The 23,488-nt window shown below is 35.0% G+C and overlaps 1 protein-coding gene across 6 annotated transcripts in view; it reads right to left on the bottom strand.

Annotated features, from left to right (window-relative positions):
- TRPM7 (transient receptor potential cation channel subfamily M member 7) overlaps positions 1-23,488 on the bottom strand; it is a 109,144-nt gene that overhangs the window by 23,319 nt on the left and 62,337 nt on the right. For 3 of the 6 annotated variants that reach the window (XR_011426589.1, XM_023617564.2, XM_070236663.1), the window contains 13 exons: positions 22,291-22,571; positions 20,479-20,707; positions 19,207-19,362; positions 18,986-19,129; positions 17,070-17,198; positions 15,311-15,589; positions 12,712-12,886; positions 10,422-10,548; positions 8,648-8,832; positions 7,842-7,974; positions 6,457-7,172; positions 3,500-3,567; positions 2,157-2,216 (listed from right to left, as the gene is read on the bottom strand). Coding sequence is in view for 3 of the 6 variants with exons in the window: in XM_023617564.2 (XP_023473332.1) it covers positions 2,157-2,216; positions 3,500-3,567; positions 6,457-7,172; positions 7,842-7,974; positions 8,648-8,832; positions 10,422-10,548; positions 12,712-12,886; positions 15,311-15,589; positions 17,070-17,198; positions 18,986-19,129; positions 19,207-19,362; positions 20,479-20,707; positions 22,291-22,571 (2,682 nt within the window). In the remaining 3 variants the exon portion in view is untranslated. Of the gene's footprint in view, positions 1-2,156; positions 2,217-3,499; positions 3,568-6,456; positions 7,173-7,841; positions 7,975-8,647; positions 8,833-10,421; positions 10,549-12,711; positions 12,887-15,310; positions 15,590-17,069; positions 17,199-18,985; positions 19,130-19,206; positions 19,363-19,946; positions 19,975-20,478; positions 20,708-22,290; positions 22,572-23,488 lie in introns of those variants that run through there. The other 3 variants (XR_011426591.1, XM_070236672.1, XR_011426596.1) reach the window with 3 other exon arrangements.

Genomic DNA, 23,488 nt, shown 5'->3' with positions numbered 1-23,488 from the left:
GGTTACTGGAAAAGTAAATTCCTCCCAGATTATCTTTTATCTCCTTTAATTTTTTAAAAAGATTTTGTATAATTTATATACAATAAAACACACAGATCTTAAGTGATAAGTTCAAGACTTTTAGCATTTCTTTCCAACTCCAACTATCTGTATGACAATCCTCTCTGTCAGTCCTCCTATCTCAAAAGAAGTTACACTTTTCTTGCTAAGATCAGCATCTTTGAGTGCTTGATTTCACTCCATCTATGTCTCCTTGCTTTTTAAATTATAATTCCAATCGGTTCTCCCTCCCTGTAAGAAACTAAAAGATAAAACAAGAGACACAACTTTAAAAAAAACTTTGGTTCCCCTACTGGCTCCTTTCCCTCATATTAAAACATTCATAAATCTTTCTTATTTACTAAGCAAATTAAGAAAGCAACAAAAGCCTCCAGTAAGTCTGCTACTCATTCAACTTCTTGAACCATCTTGTTATTGCTGAATATAATGATATTAACTCCTCTATTCTCTTACAAGCTCCACAATTTTTATTTTGCATCCTCCAATACACTAAAATTGTATTCACGTAGGCCACCTAATTCAGTGGTCTAAGATCCTATTCTTCTAGACTTCTCTAAAGTATCAGCAATTACTATACATTCTCCCTTCTTGAAATTCTTCTGCATTGATTCTGTGATGACTGCTTCAACATGATAACTGTCCCACTATGAGTGTTACTTCATTGTACTTTTTTCCTCCTCTTAATTCGTAAGAAGTGGGAACATCTGAATCTCAGGTTTACTCCTCACCTTATCTTCTCTCTTTTAAAGATACCCTCTGTCAATATATATCATTCATCTTGGTTTCTCTCTTAAGCTGTAGTCTTACATTTGCAACTACCATTTAGATACTCCTACCTTACTGGCTTACTATTCTCTCACATTTAATTATTTTAAACATAATCTAATGCCTCCCATACTAATTCACATTCTTTCCAATTAAATTGCCTATTTCTACACATGGTACTAAAATAGTCACTATTATCTAGGCTTAGAAACTTCTTTCCATTTCCATGTGTCTATGTCAAGATCTTATCACCTCTCTTCTGAGTTATGATTAAAACTTCCTAATAATCTCCTGTGTTTACAGTTCTCTCATTCATCCTGCAGCTGTTGCTGGATTAGTGGTCCGATGAGGATAATCAAAAATCTTCAATGGGGCCGGCCCGGTGGCGCAGCAGTTAAGTTCGCACGTTACGCTTCTCGGCGGCCCGGGGTTCACCAGTTCAGATCCCGGGTGCGGACATGGCATCACTTGGCAAAAGCCATGCTGTGGTAGGCGTCCCACATATAAAGTAGAGGAAGATGGGCATGGATGTTAGTTCAGGGCCAGTCTTCCTCAGCAAAAAGAGGAGCATTGGCCAAAAAAAAAAAACTTCAACGGCATGTGACAAAATTCTCTCCCTTTGAATTTCAGAGGAAATAATGTGTGCTACACTTCTAGGCTTGCCTCATAAAAAACCTCTTGCACTTCTCTTTCCCTTCCCCTTCTGTTAGCTGGATGCAAATGATCACAGGACCCTGGCGGGTAGAAGAGCCATAAGATGGAAGAGACAATGTAAGCCTGCATTCCTGAATAAGTGTATGGAGAAGAGTCATCCACACACAAGAAATATACTTCTAAACTCCCCTAATAATGGATCATTTTCTAGCCCTGTCTGCTACTCCCTCAGATGATAAACCTATTCACTAGTCAAACTAACATTTCCTTCACTGAGTTCTATATATCCTCTGTCTATGCCTCACTATTGTTTATGCTGCTCCTTTTATGACGTTTTCTTTGATGTCTTCAGTTGGAGATCTGTCTGTTCTTCTTTCTACTGATTACTTTTTCTCATTCCATTCTTCTTCCTTTATTTTTCTTTTTATCATCTGTCAGCTAAGGCTACCTTAATGCACTGAATCCATTTATTCAGTTCTGTCCTTCTCTTTAAGGCATTATATACATAATGGAAAATTCTGATCTTTAGAGGTATGCCATAGAATTAAAATGGTTAGAAAACATCATGGAAACTAGTCTTAGAAATCCACTAAACTAACACCTACTTCTTCCATCTAAAGGTACATGTACATTTTAAGCTGACTTTCTGACTCCCACATATACTAAAGAAACTTTACCTGATATTTAGGCATCTTTGAATACTCCATAATCGTATTTCTTGCATCATTCTGCTGGTCCTATTTGAGGTAAGAAACACAAACTTGAAGGCAAATAAAGAAAGACAAAGAACCCCATGTAATCATTACATCTCAACTGCATATAATCACCAATTAAATTCTAAGTTAAATATCAGGTTAATAGACATTAAACTAAGTTACTTATTTTAGTACAATACTTTAATCAGAATATATGCTATTAAAAATACAAATGTTAGTATTTGTATCTGCAAAATGCACTTCAGTCTACCTTTTATATGAAGGGTGATAATTAATATGTCCTGACAGTAATTACACAATTAACTATGGATCAAATGAGGAACAATCATTCATAGAAACTCTGATATTATGTCATTATCATTTCCTTAGCTTTAGCTTTAGAAATAATGTTGTTTTTACTTTATTTATCACTTGATCATTTCCACAACTTAAATTCTTTAAGGGATGGAGAAGCATAACACTTTTCCAGGTCTTTTTAATTATCTTAGTGTGGCTTATGTTATTACCCTTAAGGCTCTAAACAGTTATGGGTAACTTATGAAAGCAACAGTTAAGAAATAAAAACTAATTTTCAGCCAGGAAACATACTTTTTTCACTAGTTGTTCTACACATTTTAACAAACACTTATTGAATATCTTACACTTACACATTAGATTGTAGTTACTGGCATATTCTGCTTTTTATCACTAGACTACAGGTTCCTTGAGAACCAGGGTTATGTTCTTTTTTTTTTAAGATTTTATTTTTTCCTTTTCTCCCCAAAGCCCCCTGGCACATAGTTGTATATTTTAGCTGTGGGTCGTTCTAGTTGTGGCATGTGGGACGCTGCCTCAACGTAGCCTGATGAATGGTGCCATGTCCACACCCAGGATCCAAACTGGAGAAACCCTGGGCCACCGAAGCGGAGCGTGTGAACTTAACCACTCGGCCACGGGGCCGGCCCCAAGAATCAGGGTTATGTTCTAATAAACTTTTGGGCCTGGGGAAGAGCTGAGCTCAAAAAGTATTTAGTCAATGGAAAATGTATAGAGAGAAGCATTTTTAAAAAGAAAAATGTTAAATAGGTGATGTTTTTTATTTTAGTTGATAAAAAAACCCAAGCTATTTGTACATTTTTTCATATTCCTGAATTGTTTCTTCTTTTTTTCAAACTGTATATACTTTCAACATTTGGGATCATGTTGATGATGGTCATGCTAAAACAGTATTTTTACCAGGGAAAAAAAAGTTTAATCCTATGTTTGAACTAAACCCCAAAATAGTGAAGTAAAATTGAATTGTGCTGTTATAAGTATTTACTTACCGAGAGTATTTCTTTTATTTTGTTTGGTGTTTCTTTAAACCTCTGTAAATCCATGCTATCTCTGTGTCCTGTAAGAGCAAAAAAAAAAAAAAAAAATTACAACAAAAAGTATTTGCTTTTTAATGTCATTGCCTATACTCTATACAAACAAGTGATTTATATTTTTTCCAAGTAGTTTTGATGGCTCTATAGTTTCCTATGGCTTTTTTTTTCCTTTTGGTTAAGGAAGATTAGCCCTGAGCTAACATCTGTTGCTAGTCTTCCTCTCTTTTATATGTGGGTTGCCACTACAGCATGGGTGATGAGCAGTGTAGGTCCGCACCTGGGATCTGAATCTGGGCCGCCGAAGTGGAGCACGCCAAACTTAACCACTATGCTGCGGGCCCAGCCCTCCTATAGATCTTTTGATTAAATATTTTCTTGGAGGTTCTTTTTCTTCTCCTGCAGTTTCCTTTTCTCTTGCCTATTCTTCAGCTATGCCTTCCTGTTCCAGTCCGATCAACTCTTTATTTGTCAATTCCACAGAAACCACCTCTAGGAGTTCCTCAATGTCATCCTCATCCACATCCAGGTTAAAGTTGTTTGCTACCTCAACCACATCCTTCTTGATTTTTGCAACTTCTTCATTCTTGGCAAATTCTTTGACGTCATGGACAAACCTCTTGAATGCCTTCTTCCAGATGCCATTCATACACTCCTTGGTGCCATCACCCCAAGCTCAAGTAAGGTTCTTGATGCAGTCACAGATGTAATCCTTCGAGAATTGCATCAGTGTCTTCCTCAGTTGCAGCAATAGCCTGGGAAAAGGTTCTCCTCAGATAGTGGGCCTTAAAAGTTGCTATAAATCCTTGATCTGTTGGTTGGATCAAAGAGGTAGTGTTTGGAGGGAGAAACACCACTCTGATATTGGGAGGAAGATCACCGATAAAAGGAGGATGTCTGGGAGCATTATCAACAATAAGCAAAATCTTGAAAGATATGTTATTCTCCAAACAATACTTCTCTATTTCCTTAACACAACAATTAAGGAGGGTATCTTGGAAGAGAAGCTGGATCATCCACGACTTCTTATTGCTCCTGCAGTACACTGGCAGTGTGTGCTTACTGATATGCTTGAAGGCTATGGAGTTCTCACTGTGCCACATCACAAAGGGTTTCAGCGTGTAGCCTGGAACATTGCCTCCGAGCAAGACTGTTGTCTTGTCCTCAAAAGCATTGAAACTTGGCCTTGACTTGGTACCCTTATTGATGAAAAATCCTTTCAGGCATCCATTTCCAGGATAGGGAGGTTTCATCCATACTGAATATTTGCTCTGGTAAGTAATTTTCCTCCACAGTAAGTTTAACTAGACTTTCCAAAAAATTCTTCAGCTGCCTCCACAAGTGAAGTCACAGACTCCTCACTCACTTTCACATGACTCAATGAATGATGATTCTCGAACTGTTTAAATCACCCAGAGCAAGCAGTAAACTCAACATCATAGTTGGATTCAGCCTTTTCTTTAAACATCACAAACAAACTTTTTGCCTTGGTAGTGATCATCTTGGCGATAAGAGGGACATGCTTCTGTGTCTGGTCTTCAATCCAGGTCATTAGAAGTTTCTCCATGTCTGATAAAGGCCCTTCTTGAGTTTTTGTTAGTCTTGTTGCCTCCAATGAAGCAGATCTTTTTAACAGCTTCTGTCACTTTGTTCTTGCTCTTCAAGATCACAGCTATGGTGGAATGGGACATGCTTGACTGGCGCGCAGTAACCATCGCTGATTTTCCACCTCCCTAGTCCTTAATCACTTTTAATTTTGTTTCCAGGTGAATCACCCAACGTGGCCTATTACTGGCAACAATATCAGTAGAGTTTCTACATTTATGGGCCATGATGAACAAAACAACACAAGATTTAATCAAGCACAAGAGAAAATTGATGTGATCAAGAGATGTGGTAAACATGTGATGTATTAGGTTGCTGCTGTTTTAACACAGCATACTGTTTTAATGTAAGCTTTCCTTAATAAGCAGAAAGAGTACACTCTAAAATAATGATAAAATGTATAGTATAATAAATAAATAAACTAGTAATACAGTCACTTATTATCATTTTAATATTATGTACTATACATAATATTTTTTTTTTAAAGATTTTATTTTTCCTTTTTCTCCTCAAAACCCCCCAGTACACAGCTGCGTATTTTTTAGTTCTGAGCCCTTCCAGTTGTGGCACGTGGGATGCGCCTCCTCAGCACGGCTTGACGAGCAGTGCCATGTCTGCCGCACCCAGGATCTGAACCGGTGAAACCCTGGGCCACCGAAGCAGAGCGTGCAAACTTAACCACTTAGCCACAGGGCCAGCCCCATGTACTATACATAATCTTATGGGACAACCATCATATATGCGGTCTGTTGTGAACTGCAACACCATTATGTGGCACATGACTGTACTCATTTCCCAAGTAGAATCCTGGCTTTCCCTATAGTCTTAATGTAATTATTAGCAGTGCACCCTTTAACTCTCAAAAGTGTAGTGATTTGGATGAAAAGTTACACATTCTATTTATAAGACATGCTCTTTTCCAGTTATTTCTAGCCTCCCCTGTATCTTTCTATTGTTCCCCAAGTATCTAACACTTACAAATCACTTAGGTTCTTTCAACAAAAGTTCATTAAATAATTTAATAGGAGATCCTCAAATTCAAAAGAGAGAGTCCAAATAAGTTTTCCATTTAATTATTATTATAGTAAATTGCACCAGAGAGGTATATGCCAATGTATTACAGCCCAATTCAACCTATTTCCCCTACTTGTGAGTCCTTTAAAAAATTTTAGAACTATGCTCTATGAAAAGGGTAGTTTACTTGTCACACAAGTACATGGTTTTACTAATTAGATTTTTATTTCTAAGGTGATAATTATAATAAAAATGTAAACAATATTGATATACAAGTATCAGTTTGCCAAACTTACCTACAAAGGCTCCAAATTCTATATTATCTCCTTCTGCAGCTTTAGAGCAAACAGTTTCTTGATCTTTGGTTACAGTTTCCAAGTGGCTTTTGCAACTTGGCTGGGATGGTGTACTAACAAAAAATTTGGTTGGTGGGGATGATAGATGTGGTATACTATTAGATGTACTACCTAATTTTTGACTTTTACTAAACATTTTTAATGTTTCTACCCCATGTAGTCTCTGTCGCAGTTCTGGAGGAGAAATAGCACTTGGGAATAAGGCACCAGAAGAGGAACCAGCCTCTGGAAAATTGAAATCTTTGCTCTGGGATACTACAGGTAAATCTTGATCAAATAGGTTACACTGGGGATCTTTTTCATCCTTCATAAAAATATTACAAAGAAAAGGATTATTACTTTCAAGACCACCTTGAGGAAGTGAGGAGCTAAGTGTATTTACAACACTGTGCTTTTTCCAAACAGAAGGTCTTGCAGGACCATCATCAATAAGGTTTTGAGCCAAATGTTTGGAAATGCTCAATTCTCGTGTGATTTCATTGTGAACTTTGCTAGCTTCCGAAGCTTTCTGGGCAGTGAGTGTTTTTAATGTGTCTACTGTCAGGGCTGAAAGATCTTGCAAATGGCCAATTTGAGAATCTAATGACTGTAATGATCTTTTTATATAGTTGACGCGATCTCCAACTTCTTTAACCTGAATGCACATCTGCTCCACTCTGTAGGAGAAACAAAGACTTTTTACAAATGTTAAAAATTAATGTTTTAAGAAATTCTATTTGTAATCCTAATAAATGATAATGGCAAAAAGAAAGAAATTTTACACGAACTCAAATAAGGTAAGATATAAAATAAGGTAAGGTCATTTATTTATACAAGACACACCTTATGTTTAAAAAAGATCCAGCGCTACTCTATTATAATAACATGTTAAAGATTTCAAAAAACATTTTTGTTCCACAGGCTATTCATTCCAATTTCCCCACATCAAAGTAAAACAAAAAATATGTATACAGCTGCATATACATAGAACTACCATTACCATTATTTTAACTACACAAACACTATATGCCTTAAGAATGCAGCAAAGCCAACGGAAAGAAACAAATGCTTTAAAATAACGAGGGTAGTTTTACTTTTCTCCACCAAAGAGTAAAGAACATTAACTCTTCTTTGCCCTTTGTGCTGAAGGTCAAAAAATAACAAGAGGCTGACTTACATGAAGTATTAGAAGTAAAGAATTGAACTGTCTCCCAATATATAATGTAAAACTATTATTAAACTTATTTGTGTGACAAACATAAATTGAACAACAACCATATATAAGAGACATAACTAACAGAATCCGTTCTGACATATAATCAATTATAACTAAAGAGTTTCTGAACCTTTCAAAAGTGACACGAATTCTCTCTTCACTCCCAGAATGGAATTTGTCATCTTTTTCATTAAAATACATCTCAACACACTGCTCTTCAAAATCATGAAGTTTCTTTTGATCTTCTTCTGTTAAAAAAAGTTCTAAGGAGAGAAAAGAAAAAATCAATAAAGACTCTCAAGATATCAAACTTCAGCTCATGAGTCTTGTGAATTATTCAGGGTTCATAAGACTGTATGTCTTATCTGCAATTTTTTTCTTTTTACGGCTGTGCTTCTAAAGCACTAGACAAGTGTTTCTATTTTTTCCTTCACTCACAGTGCGATGTTAGCAGAACAGTTTCAGGTACTTCCTCCTCTTCTAATTTCCTTTTCCTATAAATCACCCTTCCTCCCTCTCTCTCATCTTTCTCCATCACACATCCAGGTAGAGGAATTTAAGAACTGATTTTGCAGAACAGAAAACCATTATAAAATTTTAAGCACAGTTTAATATGGTGTTTAGTCTTGTATAGCGTACAGAATGTACTAAAAGTGTTTTTGTTTATAGAGCAGCAAAAATGGTTTGTAGAACAGCATTACAGTTTACCATTATAACAAAAAGAAATTGATGCCATACTCAAAAAAGTTTAATACTAAATTCACTTTTACAGAATCATATTACACTTACAATTCTTTTATGTTTAGGCAAATTCAACAGAAGCCTTTACAATAACATTAACCAACTGAGTTTTCCGAATAAAATTAATACTTAGCCTTTACTCTAATACCGATAAGTGATAAAATAAAAACATTTGCCTTAACATGTTTCACTTACTTGGTCCATCTGAAGTCTTATCTTTTTTTCTTCTTTTACATATGCAGCAAAAAAGAGAAACTATATGGCTAAGAATGATAAGCGGTGGAGGCAGAACTGGTTTCTCATGATAAGCCATAATAAAATGATAACGTTGGTACTTCCAGACAATATTGGAAATTGCCTTCACTTGTAAATACACATTACTTGAAAAACAAAGAACAAGAATAAAACAAACTTAGCTAATCACAATTTCAAGTTTTAAATACTAAAGATTTCATTCTAATTCTATTCTAAAGAAGGATTCAAAAGAGTCCCCTATGATAAACAAGACTAAAAGGCAAACGAGAAACTGGAAAAAATACATGCAACAAGTGTAAGGCACAAGGGTGATATTGTTGAGGGTCTTAATTACAAACTCTCAGAAAAATGGGCAGAAAATACGATTTTAAGATTTTAAAATTATACATAAATGGCAAAAATGTAAACTAATACTCTTAGTAGCAACAAAATAAGTATAAATAAAAGCAAGATCCTTTTATGTACTATCAAATTAGTAACCATTAAAAAGATAATAATACCTAGTGTTGGCAGAGATTTGCGGACACAGGCCTATTTTGGCTTAAATGCAAAAAGTCTAAAAATATATATATTGAACAGTTCTACTTTTAGGAAAATATTCTAAGGAAATACTTAAGGATTGATCAAAAACTGAACTACACTATAGGTTTTGGGAATAAAAGATTATAAACAATCGAATTGAACAATCTAACATATTGGCTTGAAAAACTATGGTCTATATCATAGAGTATCAGGTAGCCATTACAAATAAACTAGAGGGCTGGCCCCGTGGCCGAGTGGTTAAGTTCGCGCGCTCCGCTGCAGGCGGCCCAGTGTTTTGTTAATTCGAATCCTGGGCGTGGACATGGCACTGCTCATCAAACAACGCTGAGGCAGCGTCCCACATGCCACAACTAGAAGGACCCACAACGAAGAATATACAACTATGTACTGGGGGGCTTTAGGGAGAAAAAGGAAAAAAAAATAAAATCTTTAAAAAAATATTAAATAAACTAGAGAGAGATATTTATCAATGTGGGATAATGTTCATGTTTTGCTAGTTAAAAACAGTATACAAAATATAAGAATATTATTTTTTTTTGGTGAGGAAGATTGGTCCTGAGCTAATATCTGTTGCCCACCTTCCTCATTTTGCTTGAGGAAAAGTGGCCCTGAGCTAACATCTATGCCAGTCTTCCTCTATTTTCTATGTAGGTTACCACCACAGCAAGGCTTGATGGGTGCTGTAGGTGTGTGTCCAGGGTGTGAACCCACGAACCCTGGGCCGCCAAAGCAGAGCGTGCTGAACTTAACCACTCTACAACCAGGCTTGGCCTCAAGAACATTATTTTTGAAAAGAAAAAATAGTTCATATATATGTATAAAAATGACAGAAAGACGTACACCAAAATATTAAAAGTGCAATTATTGATGAATTTTCTATTTGCATTTCTGTTTTGTATATTGAATGTGTATCCCTTGGCAATCCAATAAAAATCCCAAATAAAGGTTAAATTTATAAAGAAGTGTATCTTGAAAGATAATAAAGTCTCAAATTTAGAACCCATTTGATTTGAAAGAGCATGCCTTCTTATTTGTAATTTTCAAAGATAATTTTAGTAGTTTAAACCACAATAAAATTTTTAGATTTTAAATTTTGTATATTTCCTTCAAAATAAATAAAATTGTATATTAAATAATCTCATTACAATAAGCAACTGAATAAAATTCTTACTTGAAAAATGCAATAAGAAGATTGACCATAATGATATACTGTACAAAGAGGTAGACTGCTTGAAGAAATGGAGTCAACCATGTCCCGGGACCACAGAGTTGAGTCACACTGGAATCATTTGCACACACTTTAGAAAGAAAAGAAAAATTAAAATATAGTAATTCATCAGTAACTGCCTCTAATCAGTACTTATGTTTGTTTGTTTGAAGGAAGTTTTGATATGTACAATCTGTTTCACAGATTCTGGCAAAAGCTTCTGCGCAAACAGTCCTGGGAACGGCAACTTAAAAGTATTCCAAACCAGAACAATTTTGTGAGGGATGTGGTTATCTGTTCTACTACTATATTTCAGACAAGGAAGTATATTTCTCTGTTATCTGTACCCTTCAAGGCAGAGTCTAGCCTGCAGAATATTAAGGAGAATAAAATTCCCAGATTCAGCCACACTATAACATTCTTGTAAGAAAAATAACTGAACCATGAAAGAGTATGGTAAACTCATAGTAAATCTGCCAACATAATGATTACTGAGTTTGTCTTACTATGTCACAAAAGAGGGTTGAACGAGTGGTTAAAGTGTCTCTCAAATATAGAAGAATTAGATTTGAATTCCTTGCTTTTCACTACCCACACCTGGAACGTTTCTGAAGACAGAACACAGCTGAATACAAACAAGGAAGGAGAGCTTTAATATCCCTCCCGCAGAGTTACGAGGAATAAAGTAAAATCAATTTAAACAGGGCAAGGGTCACAATTAAATAATCATGAATCAGAGAAAAGTTTTATATAAATGTTTATAATACACCTTAGCACTCGGAGTTTAACAATCATTTAAAAATATATATAGACCATTGAAATTCTCATACACAGACCGATGAAATTATTTATTCCTTTCAAATAAATAGTTTCATAGGCAAACAAATGCATAAGGTCCTTTCATTTATAAAAAGTTGTAGGAATCTATTTCCATTCTATTCAGATTAGTTTGATGAAGCAAATACCAAAGAGAATGCAGGAGACTAAAAAACTGTATCCAATGGTTTACAACAACCAAACTAGAGCCACATCAGAAAAAGGGCAGACAATGAAAATCTGGAAATGACACTGAACAGGAAGCCATTAAACACAAAATTTGACTAGGCTGGTAAAACCTCAGTTTTAACCAACACGTGATAACAACTTCTGACCACTATGTGGCCATCCTCTGGCCTAATCACCTATACTAGATGGGTAGGGAGCAATACAGGTATGGGGTAAGAGAGGAGTGAAGCAAGAGGGAGAGAAAGAGAACAAGAGATCAACAGCAAACTAACAAAATAAAGATTCTATAACTCAGATGTGGTCAGTGAAAGAACATTCCCTAAAGTTGGCAGCATCATCTATGTTCATAGTTATCTAGCTTCATTAACTAAAACAATAAAAAAAATTTATTACTTTATGCAGAGAATGTATCCACAGTTGAATGTTATAATTCCAAGGGTTTACCCAATCCATGATTGGTCTAAACTAATCAACAGAATCTCATTACTCTTGCCCTGTCGCAGAGATATGTAGGCTGAAGCCAATTTGAACTAATGAGATGAAAGAACAGGTTTCAACAGGGGGTTCCCAGAGAACCGTGGAACAGTGTTTCTGCCCTCCTATTGCTAGTGACACAGTCTTAACAATCATAAGAGAAACCTGTATGAGTCAGACACTGTGATTACAGAGCAGGAATGAAAAAGAAGGGGTATCCTTAGCTACGAATTAACCAACCCCAAAGACCACTCTACCTCTCAACTTTCTGTTACACAAGCTAATAAATGTCCTTATTGTGTAAGCCAGTTTAAGCCAGATTTCCATTATCTATAGCTGAAAAAAATTCTAAAATACAACTAATTAAATTTAATTTTAATTAATTTTTAAAATTAATTTAAATGTTTAATTAATTCAATTAATTTTTGTTGTTTCTTCTGGGATTAACTAATGTATTGTGGGAGGGCTTAGGTTGGTAATAGTCTGAGTTGTGAAAATATGTAATATTATCATACAGAGCCACTTAACAACAGGGGTATGTTTTGAGAAATGCATTGTTAGTCAATTTCATCACTGTGCGAACATCAAAGAGTGGACTTACACAAACCTAGATGATATAGCCTCCTACACACCTAGGCTATATGGTACTACTCTCATGGGACCACCATTGTATATGCAGTCCATCTGAAACATTACGTGGCACATGACTGCAATGCAATTCTGACTTTAAAACACAAAATAACCAAAAGATGAGTTCATAAACATAAATCCTTACCATCAATTTCATATGCATAAACTTCACCAAAAATCATCCAGTATGGATGAAAAACTATATCTTTAGCAAGAGTCCAAGATGGTGCTTCATGAGGATAAAGTATTGCCTTTCTGGGAACACCAAAACTAAGTAATACAAGAGCCATAATCACTACAATGTAGAACATATTGGCCACCTGTTAAAAAATGAACACTGTTAAAATACATGGGAATTTTAAACAATGACAATCTTTCATCTTAAAAAACAGTTTCTAATGTTCTAATAGATAACTAGAATCGTTGAGATTCTTTTTATTCCTAACATTAGCATTCAGGAAAATCTTATCACTACACAGCCCTTGACATCAAGGAGATTATGTAAAAATTGATCTGTGAAGCTAGGCAAGTCATAGGCATCTTCTATATAATGAACAATATCACTGGTTCAAACTGAAGTCTGCCTATCTCGAGTGCATGAAGATTTTAAAGAGGTATAGACACATCGCCAGATTCAGGGAATCAATTTCCTTAAGTGTTCTTTCCTAACACTGCTCTGTTTTTATATTGTAGGTGCACACTCTCTTTTCTATCTCTTCGATAACTGTCCTTTGCCCACTTCATAAAAAAAGGCTCAAATTCTTCTCAGTCATCCTGAACTCTATACCATGGTGCCCTGTCTTGCGCTGTGAAAACCTCCTAGAAGCTGAACAAACAACAAACTGAATTATTACTACGGGTGTTGAGAAATAAGTGATACCAATATCTGGTTAACAAGTCTTTTTGCAAGTCAGGTAGTTTGCAATTCTTTAATTTCAACAAAACTTAAAAAGAGCCTAATTAAGCTATCACCTAATAAATCACTGAAAAATAATTTTTATAGTTGAAATAACAATGTGAATTTTGGCATCAATACTTAGGAATTCAAAAAATTAAGAGAAATGCTATAATAAAACTTTAATTTGTCTATTTAATTAGATGCACAAGTGCTCAGTATTTACATTAAAAAAGTTAATATTGTATCTCTCTAGCAATATATATTCATCCACGAATAACAATCTACTGGGGGAAGCCCCATACAGATCAAGAGACTACATTTACAAATAAATCTGTGCTTTAATCTACTATGAACCAACAATAATTGCAATAATAAATCAACCTAAAATAAATTATGACATTTTTATATATTTCTTAAATGAATATATAGCAAGAGTAGAAATGGAAGGCAGGAATGTGAAAGGTAAACAGAACAATAAATCTAGACCGGATGGAGTAATTATAAAATATTTACCTATATCTAATTATTTAGACTTGATCTTGCACCTTTAAAATTCTATTAGATCTGCCAAAAAATTTCCTTTTATAATTAAGTTAGAGTTGAGTCTCTGTGACTTGGAATCAAAGAGTCCTAATATTCCCAAGACCCAGTTTTTTTATTTGTAAAAATCAAATAATGATTTTGAGTTCCATGAGGATCTGGACCATGTTGGAGCTGCGATCTGAAGGATAAACCTAAGTTTATTAGTCAAAAAAGCTAAGTGTTTGAATGTAGATGAGGGTGATCATTCCAGGCAGAAAGAGGAGTATGAGTTATGGTACTCTGGTAGGGGCTGTGTTAAAGAAAACAGAGAAAAGCCTGCATGACTAGAGCACAGATAAGAGGACAAAAATGGTAAGAGATGAGACCTAAAAAGCAAGCAAAGATGATGTTAATATTGGAGGAAACTAGGTAAAGAGGACACAGGATCTCTCTGTATTATTTCTTACAACTCATGTGAATCAATCATTATCTCAAAATTAAAAGTTATAAAGAAAAAGAAAACAACAGCCAAACTGGGCAGGGCTTATGGATTTCATTAAGTACACTGATCTCTAGGAGTAATGCAAAACCATCAAAACATTTTTTCTTTTTTTTTTTTTTTTTGAGGAAGATTAGCCCTGAGCTAACATCTGCTGCCAATCCTCCTCTTTTTGCTGAGGAAGACTAGCCCTGAGCTAACATCAGTGCCCATCTTCCTCTACTTTATATGTGGGACACCTACCACAGCTTGGCTTGCCAAATGGTGCCATGTCCGCACCCAGCATCTGAACCAGTGAACCCCGGGCCACCGAAGCGGAACGTGCGAACTTAACCACTGGGCCGGCCCCCAAAAGATTTTTTAAAAAGAGGAAGTAACATATTCAATTTGCATTTTGAAATAATGTCTCTAGTTATAATGAAGACTGAAGATAGGCCAGAGCGATTGTGAGCAAACAGATTCTACTGCAGATGTCAGATGACGATGGATTCGTTAGGATGACGGCAGTAAAGGTGAAAAGAAATTCACAGATTTAAGCTAACAAGTTTGTATTTTTCATTCTGATCTCAAATAGTCCTAAAGCAGCATTTAAAAATTAAAGCATTTCAAGATAAAACAAATAAAATATGGTTTTCCTAACCTTATCCCATCAAATATTTCTTCAAAAGTTAATGCCCTTAGGAATGGTTGATTTGGAGTATGAGGAAAAGAAACATAAAATAACACTCTCTGGTTAAAGTAAAACTATGTTAAAGAAACATTTTTATTATTTTAAGAAAAAATATCAATAAATCCATGAGTATTACCAGATGCCTCCCAACTTACCATTTTTCCAATCATCATTACATAAGGTCCTGCCTGTTGATTTACAGCCAGAAAATCTAGCAAACGCACATACCAAAATATTATGTTAAGACAATAAATTAATCTCCCAGCCACAAAAACATGATTATCATATGCGTTCTCAAAGTTCCATTTTGCTCCAAATCTTAGTCCAAATCCAATGAAGAAAGAAATTATGGCAATTGTATCACTGATATTGAAATAATCACTAAACCACACTTTAATCTTCTGGCTGATTTTTCCAGCTTCAGACATAAAGATCTAAAAGTTAAACAAACAAACAAAAAAGGTTTAATCCATTTCTTACTATTAAAACATATACCAGCATTCAATTATAATATCATAGTAGAATTTTATATATCTTTTAGCATTTCAAAGTATTTTTGATTACGCTGGCATTTGATGATGCATTTGATCACCAACATAATTCAATAAGATATTAGAGACAGATACTTCTTATCCTCATTATATATATATAAATACATACACACACACACATAAAACCTACAAATAAATGACCTGCCCAACCACAGTCATCCAACTAAGAAGCTGAAAATCTTGGATTAGAAGACAGTTCTCTAGACTTGGAAAGTAAGATACTGTTGAAAAGCTGTTTTATTTTTCATTGAAAAAACACTAGGATATTCTGGTAGGATCTCCCAAAGGTGCTTATTTGTAGAAAGTAAACAACTCAATGGTTTAAGTAGCCATACTTACCTCTTCTCTTGAATATAAAAATTTAAAAAATATTTTTGCAGGGAATGGCAATACATTTAAAACTTCAAAATGGCAATGTATCATAAAGTAAATACTGAAAAGTCTCCCTCCTACCTTCTCCCTTAGCCAATTAATTTCCCCTCCCACTAGAGGCAACCACTTTTATTACTATCTAAAGAATCCCTGCAGAACTGTCTTACGGATACATATTTAAAAAAATTCTTTGCAACTTGCTTTTATCATTTAACAACTTAGTTTCTTCAAACTTGTTGATAAAACAGATTTCATAAACATACAGACTATGGTATTCAGGAATTTAAAATGCATAATAAGCTATTTAATAACATAAATTCCTCTGATAACTAAGTGGGAGGGAAGTATAATGCCTTCTATTTATTTTTGTAAGGTCATATGTTCTCTAAATGTAAAGTAGAGACGAAATAATTCAAAAGTATTTAAGTGTGCTATACAACATCATTTATGTAGCTACTAGTTTAAATAGAAAGTATAAAAATGTACTTAAAGAAAAACACCATTTTTTTAAAATCAGGATGTTAGAAAATCTACAATTTAAACTGAAAACTCCAATAGACACTGGGATCTAACTTGAAATGACAAGTCAATGGGCAAGACAGCACACATTAGTGGGCAGTACAATACAAGAGCAAAATAAGAACCTACTTATATTTACCTATCTGATTGGCTATATGTATATTTACTACTTTTTGAAGAGTAGCAGAAAGCATAAATATGAACGTTGAGGAAACAAAACAAAAACAGATCTAGGCCATGTTTCTGACACAAATCATTATCTTTGTAATTATGACAAAGTTAACAACACACTGATCTCTAGTCTTTTGTCATGATTTTTAGAACAGCAAAACTAAACATGTTCTACACTTCTATGTTACTACCAACTGAAACTATGAACAACACATACACATACCCACATACATACCCAAAACAAAATAAAATACTTTTCATGTATAGAGTAAGTTACTGGTATGAAACACTAAAGACATACCTCACGGACTTTCTCAATAGCATAGGTAAAAATATAAGCAATAACAATCCATTCTTGAACTGAAGGTAATCGTTCCATTTGCACAAGAACCACAAATGTGTAAAGCATCAGAAATCCTAAGTATGCCAACTAATAAAGAAAGAATATACAACATATGAATAAAATTGATCACAAAATATTTTACTATGAAAATTTTCAAGCATACAGAAAAAGAGATTAAATGAGTCCTTGTGAACCATCTCCCAGCTTCCACATTAAAACAGTTTTAGAAGTAACTCTTTTTCAGTACAGACACTCCATTTATCAATCAAAATATAAATGGTTCTCAGGGTATAAATGTGTTATTCTAGAACTCTGTTGACTTTTTGGTACTTCTCATAGGAAGAATTTTATAATACCAGGTTTATATTCTCAGGGTAGTCCACATAATTCCATTTCACTTATATTATACCTAAAGTACCAAAATATATTTATTATAGAACTTCACCACCATCATCAAGAAACACATACTACCTCCTTCCTCCATCCCTCAACCAAACAGTATTCCTAGGAAAGAGAAGTGGTATTTTCCTAGCTCCCAGCCACTGAGGCTGAATCCCAAGAAATGAAAACACATATGAAAAGCATTTTCCCTAGGTTAAGGGGACATTCTATTTTTGATATTCTTAACAAAAAAGATTATTGGGGGGGTACGTGGGAGGGTGATAAGGTCTATGTATAATAACATCTCAAGAGTCATTTCATTTCAGAGGAAAACCCAGACTCATTGACCCTTGAACTGTGGCTAAAAATCCCCTCATCGCTCTCCTTGCCTCTACCAGTCTTAAAATAAGCCACAACCTTGATTTAAGCTATAGCAGGGGAGGGAAAAAACTGCAATAAAGAAAGAAAAGAGAAATTCCTATAGCCATCTAGATTGTCCATTTCTAAAGTCATTCACATGAATGCAAATTTAAGAAATCTACATTATTTCCATTAGTAGGGACAGAATTTGGGGATTATATTAGCAACTCAGATTTGCAATTTCAACATCTGAAGAAGATGGAGAAAGAAAAATTTCATATTGAGAAGGAAATGTAATGAATTAGTCTCAGGTTAATAGGCAAGTGTGGGTGAGAAAACAATGGTTGAAGGAACAAATTCTGAGATGTTCATCTTAGCACAAAGCCATTTGTATCTTTGGCAATTCAAAAAAAAGCCTGTTAATGATTAAAATGAAAAACAACAACAAAATAAAACACTTAAGAGTATTCCTGGGAAGGGGAGTAAGAACTCATTCACTCAGCCCTTGGTTAAAAGTAGGGGCTAATTTCATGGGTTTCTTCAGGTGAGTCCTTTCATCAATGGACATATATGCTCTTTAATCTGGCAGTTAAATTTGTTCTTCCAAAAAGCAAGAGAAAAGACAATTATGTGGCAGATCATCAAATCAGTACCATAATAAAATTAAAGAAATAAGCTATTATATCACTGACATATAAAACTATGTAAATGATGACCTAGATTACTATTTACCATCAATTAACACCGCAAAAAGGGTTATTTCCAAAATTTTACATATTATCTGCAAAATCCTAAAGTACAAGGAAATTATAATTGTGTATCAAAGTTTCTATTGCTTAATCTTTACCAATATTTTTAGCAGATGATTAGTATTTGTTACATACATACAAAGGCATATGGTTACCACATATTTGTTTAGTGAATTTCTAGTTCAAATTAGAACTGAGATTTATTAATGTTTATCATTCTATATGATGGCAATGTGGATGAAACTAAGCCAAACTTACTGCTCTTTTAAATGGAAAATGGCTTTTCAGTGCTAAGTTATATCAAAATTAACATGGACTCTAGACCAAGGGTCTCCTAAAGCCTATCTTTCAAAAACATTATGCTCATACAATTTAAAAACATACCGTGTTAAACCAGAACTTTACAATTGGTGCATGATAAAAGGCATAAAACTTTCGTGTGACTGGAAGCTTTTTTGATTTTATCTGTATCTCCACTTCATTCTTTCCTTCATTACTGTCCAATATTTTTATTTCTTTAAACACTTCCTAAAATAAGAATAACATTTATTGTACATTTATTCACAAGAAATTTACGTTTACTTTAAAATTTCTTTCCTCCTTACCATAGGAATCTCTTCTGTCATGTTTTGAAAGTTGTTCTCGCTATCTTCCATCGTCATCTGATGGGCATCTTGAGATTGTGGAATATGGGACATCTCAGCTTTAGTTTTGTATTCTAGCATTAATATGGCAGGTGGAACTAAAATGCTTAATATGACCTAAAAATTTTAGAAACATATAAGTTTACATTTTAAAATTAATGACCTTCAAGAATATAATAAAAGCCATAAGAAGGGATTAAAATCTTGATTATTAGTTAGCCATTTTGTCCCGGTAACACAGGGAAAAAAACAACTTCGTTTTTTATGTACATATTATATTTAAAGAGGCCCAGGTTGAATTGTTTTAAGGAGTAACAAAACATTTGATTATTATGATATGAGGGTATAGAAAAGATTTAATAATTATTATAGACTTGTCTTTAAAAAAATCAGATAACAATTTGTTCAGAAAATATATTTTCGTTTAAACAAAATTTAAGCCTTATGAAGTTGCTATGTGCTTAATTTTATCCTAAATATCTCTCTGCAAGTGTTCCATGTCATAACATGATTACTCAGCTTGTGCCTCTATAAACAAAAAGGATTACTTTAAAATTTTATGTAGTACCTACAAAATCCTAAAGCACAAAGAAATTACAGTTGTGCATCAGGGTTTCTATTGGTTAATCTTTCACCATTATTTTTAGTAGATGATTAGTAGTACTTATCCACCTACAATGGTCAATGGTTAAACTACTTGCCTGATTTCTGCCTTCTAAATTTCTGTACCTTATTTAAGATAAAAGATAATGAAAAAGGAAAAGTTTTAAGTATTCTCTCTCACTATGACAAAACCGAAAGTACCAACCAACATTTTACCCAAATACTTAACCATAAAAACCAGGAATATCCAATATAATTCAAATAAATTAAATGCAACAGATTATTAAGTTAGTTAGATAGATAATTTTAGAATTCGGGAATCATCTTTTCATAAAGTAGCAACTTTTTTCATGGCTGCTCAGGGCAGTAAACACCAATGCTTCTGCTTGTTGCCCTCACACTTCTGGCTCAGATAGGGGGGAGCAATCACTATATACCACACCTGAAAAGGATTGAGAGTGAAGAACAGGAGGAAAAAAGAGGCCATTTCTTGCTACTTGGGATAAAATGCCAATACCAGCCCCCTCCCCCCACCTCATAAATCAAGATATTTTGCTATACATTTGGGCCAATTTATCCGTTCTTTTTACCTAATCACACACTTTATGTAAAATTATTTCTAAGATATACCTTGTACCAGGAATTCTTCCTCATATTCAGCCTTCCCATCCACATATCAGATAACAACATTTGTGTACAGGTGTGGGCTACAAAAGGTCTAAGTCTTGAGGAAACTGCTAACTTAAGGCAGGTAGAATTACTCCAGTTTTTCAGTTCATAAGTGAGCAATTTCATAGCCATGGTTTCATCTTGTCTGAAGGACTGCTCTAGTAATTCAACCGCCAGTTGACCAAAATCACTATCAAAAGATACAAGCCAAAACATATTTGGATTACTAAACTGCAGTATTAAACCACTATACTTAAATTCATTCACAACACAAGTCCAGCTTTTAATATTTTCATACACACAGGTAACTGTGAGGCATTATAATCATAGCAGCTGTATGTTTTCAGATATCTACTACTATGTGAAAATCACAAAATATTAAAACATGGCACATTAAGAACAAGACTGACTGGGGCCAGCCTGGTGGCACAGTGGTTAAGTTTGAGTGCTCCACTTTGGTGGCCTGTGGTTCGCAGGTTCAGATCCTGGGTGTGGACCTACCCACCACTCATCAAGCCCTGCTGTGGCAGCAACCCACATACAAAATAGAGGAAGACTGGCACAGATGTTAGCTCAGGGACAATCTTCCTCAAGCAAAAAGATGGGCAACAGATGTTAGCTCAGGGCCAATCTTCCTCCCCAAAAAGACCCACAAAGAAAAACAAGATTGACTAAATAAATGACTTAATTAATTAAACCAAAAGAACAAGACTGAAAAGGTGACTGAGAGCACTTTCCTCTGGTTCTGGAAATAAACCTATATACTCTCCCAGGGAACCCAAACTGATAACGTTCAGACATCCTGTTGAAACAGTCTCTATCTAGTATTTCAAATGTAGAAAAAGGTTGGTACCCAGTAGAGAGGAAGAACAATGTGAACAGGGACTAACCTAATCATAAAAAATCTGAATCTTAAATCCCCAGTAAGTGATCATAGGATCTCTGCTTGAGTTATTTTCAGAAAAAACTCTTACTTTTTTCCAAAGACAGCTCATTTTGGGGAGGGATGTCCTATTCTCTATCATAAAGCTTCCTACAAACTACCTTTCCAGTTTAACATTCTATTACTCCCCTAAGTAAACTGTAAACTTCTGTGAACTGTTTTATTCCTCTGTATATGTAATTCCACCATCTGAAATGCCTTTCCAGTTGAATTCATTTCCTTAGAACACAGCTCAAACCTCACTTTCTTCCTTTGCTTACCATGTCAGATGGAACCTTTCCTAATCTAATTGCTACTGTGTGCAATTATTAAACTGACTTTTGGCATTCCTTCTTTCTTGCTGAAATATGTAACCCTCAATTGCAAATATAATAATCTCTTTTTTACATGGATAGGCAGCAAAGTTTCTTTCTGAATTTTAAAAAATATCTAATATATTTAAAAAATCGGTTTTTCTTAATTATGCCAATAAAATTATCCATATATATCCCCACTTAGTGCATGGCACTATAACCTCCCCTAAACATAATCTATTTTGTTTTTTTTTTTTTTTTAGGAAGATTAGCCCTGAGCTGACATCTGCTGTCAATCCTCCTCTTTTTTCTGAGGAAGACTGGCTCTGAGCTAACATCCGTGCCCATCTTCCTCTACTTTATATGTGGGACGCCTGCCACAGCATAGCTTGCTGAGCGGTGCCATGTCTGCACCCAGGATCCGAACTGGCAAACTCCGGGCCGCTGAAGGGGAACGTGCAAACTTAAGCACTGTGCCACCAGGCTGGCCCCTATTTTGTATTTTTAAAATGTTTCAAATGATAAAATATAACTTACTTGGAATACTGTTTCAATTCTTCAGAAGTATCATCTACAAGGTCACTCTGCTTTGCTTCATATGCCATTGAACGATAGATCTTACAGGCAACTAATGCCTTAGCCATTGATTCTTCACCATGCTGCCATAAAAAACGAGCCATCACCTGCCTCTTCATAAGGCAAGCCCAAATTAACAGTTCATTAAGTGGATAAGGAAAGCGCTTTGTTTCTGGATCATCAATATCTACAATTTCATCTTTGGTTCTTTTCTTCTTTCCTTCTTCCACAGTTGTATCAATCTTCAAGGGAAAATAAATTTTATAAGGCTCATCATAATGAGACCATATGACATTCATGAGAGAATTTTTATAAAACCTTTTATGCTATTCTTTAACTTCACTTAACTGCAGAAATCAAAATAGTATAAATTTTATGTATTTGATATTTATCACAGCTCAAAATTCATTTCCAAAAAAAACTTTTCTAACAAAGTTTTCCAAGATTAAATAAAGGGCCTAAATATTTCAACTAATACCTGATAAAATGCAATTTTAATGAAACAAAAGTTCTGAGAGCCAGTCCTGATGGCCTAGCGGTTGAAGTTTGGCACACTCTGCTTCAGCAGCCCAAGGGTTCAGTTCCCGGGCATGGAACCACACCACTTGTTTGTAAGCAGCCATCCTATGGTGGTGGCTCACACTGAAGAACTAGAATATACAACTACGTACCAGGCCTTTGGGGAGAGAAAACAAAAAGAGAGGAAGACTGGCAACAGATGTCAGCTAAGGGTGAAATTTTCCCAGCAAAAAAAAAAAAAAGTTTTGATAACACCTTTCTCTTACATGTTGTTAATGAAGTAAAAACGGAATACAAGGAAGCAATTAAGCCTTTATCAAAAAATTACAAAAATTTGGGGGGCTGGCCCCGTGGCGTAGTGGTTCAGTTCAGGTGCTCCACTTTGGCACCCCGGAGTTCACAGGTTTAGATCCTGGGCACAGACCCGAACACCATCCATCAAGTCATTCTGCGGCGGCGTCCCACATACAAAAAATGGAGGAAGACTGGGATAGACGTCAGCTCAAGGACAATGTTCCTCAAGCAAAAAGAGGAGGATTGATGGGGCCAGACCCGTGGCCAAGTGGTTAAGTGCGTGCGTTCCACTTTGGTGGCCCAGGGTTTCGCCGGTTTGGATCCTAGACACAAACCTATCACCTTC

The sequence above is a fragment of the Equus caballus genome, chromosome 1 (assembly GCF_041296265.1).
Source record: "Equus caballus isolate H_3958 breed thoroughbred chromosome 1, TB-T2T, whole genome shotgun sequence".
Classification (NCBI taxonomy): domain Eukaryota; kingdom Metazoa; phylum Chordata; class Mammalia; order Perissodactyla; family Equidae; genus Equus; species Equus caballus.
The sequence above is the reverse complement of the archived record's forward strand: the minus strand, read 5'-3'. Positions and strand labels throughout refer to the sequence as shown.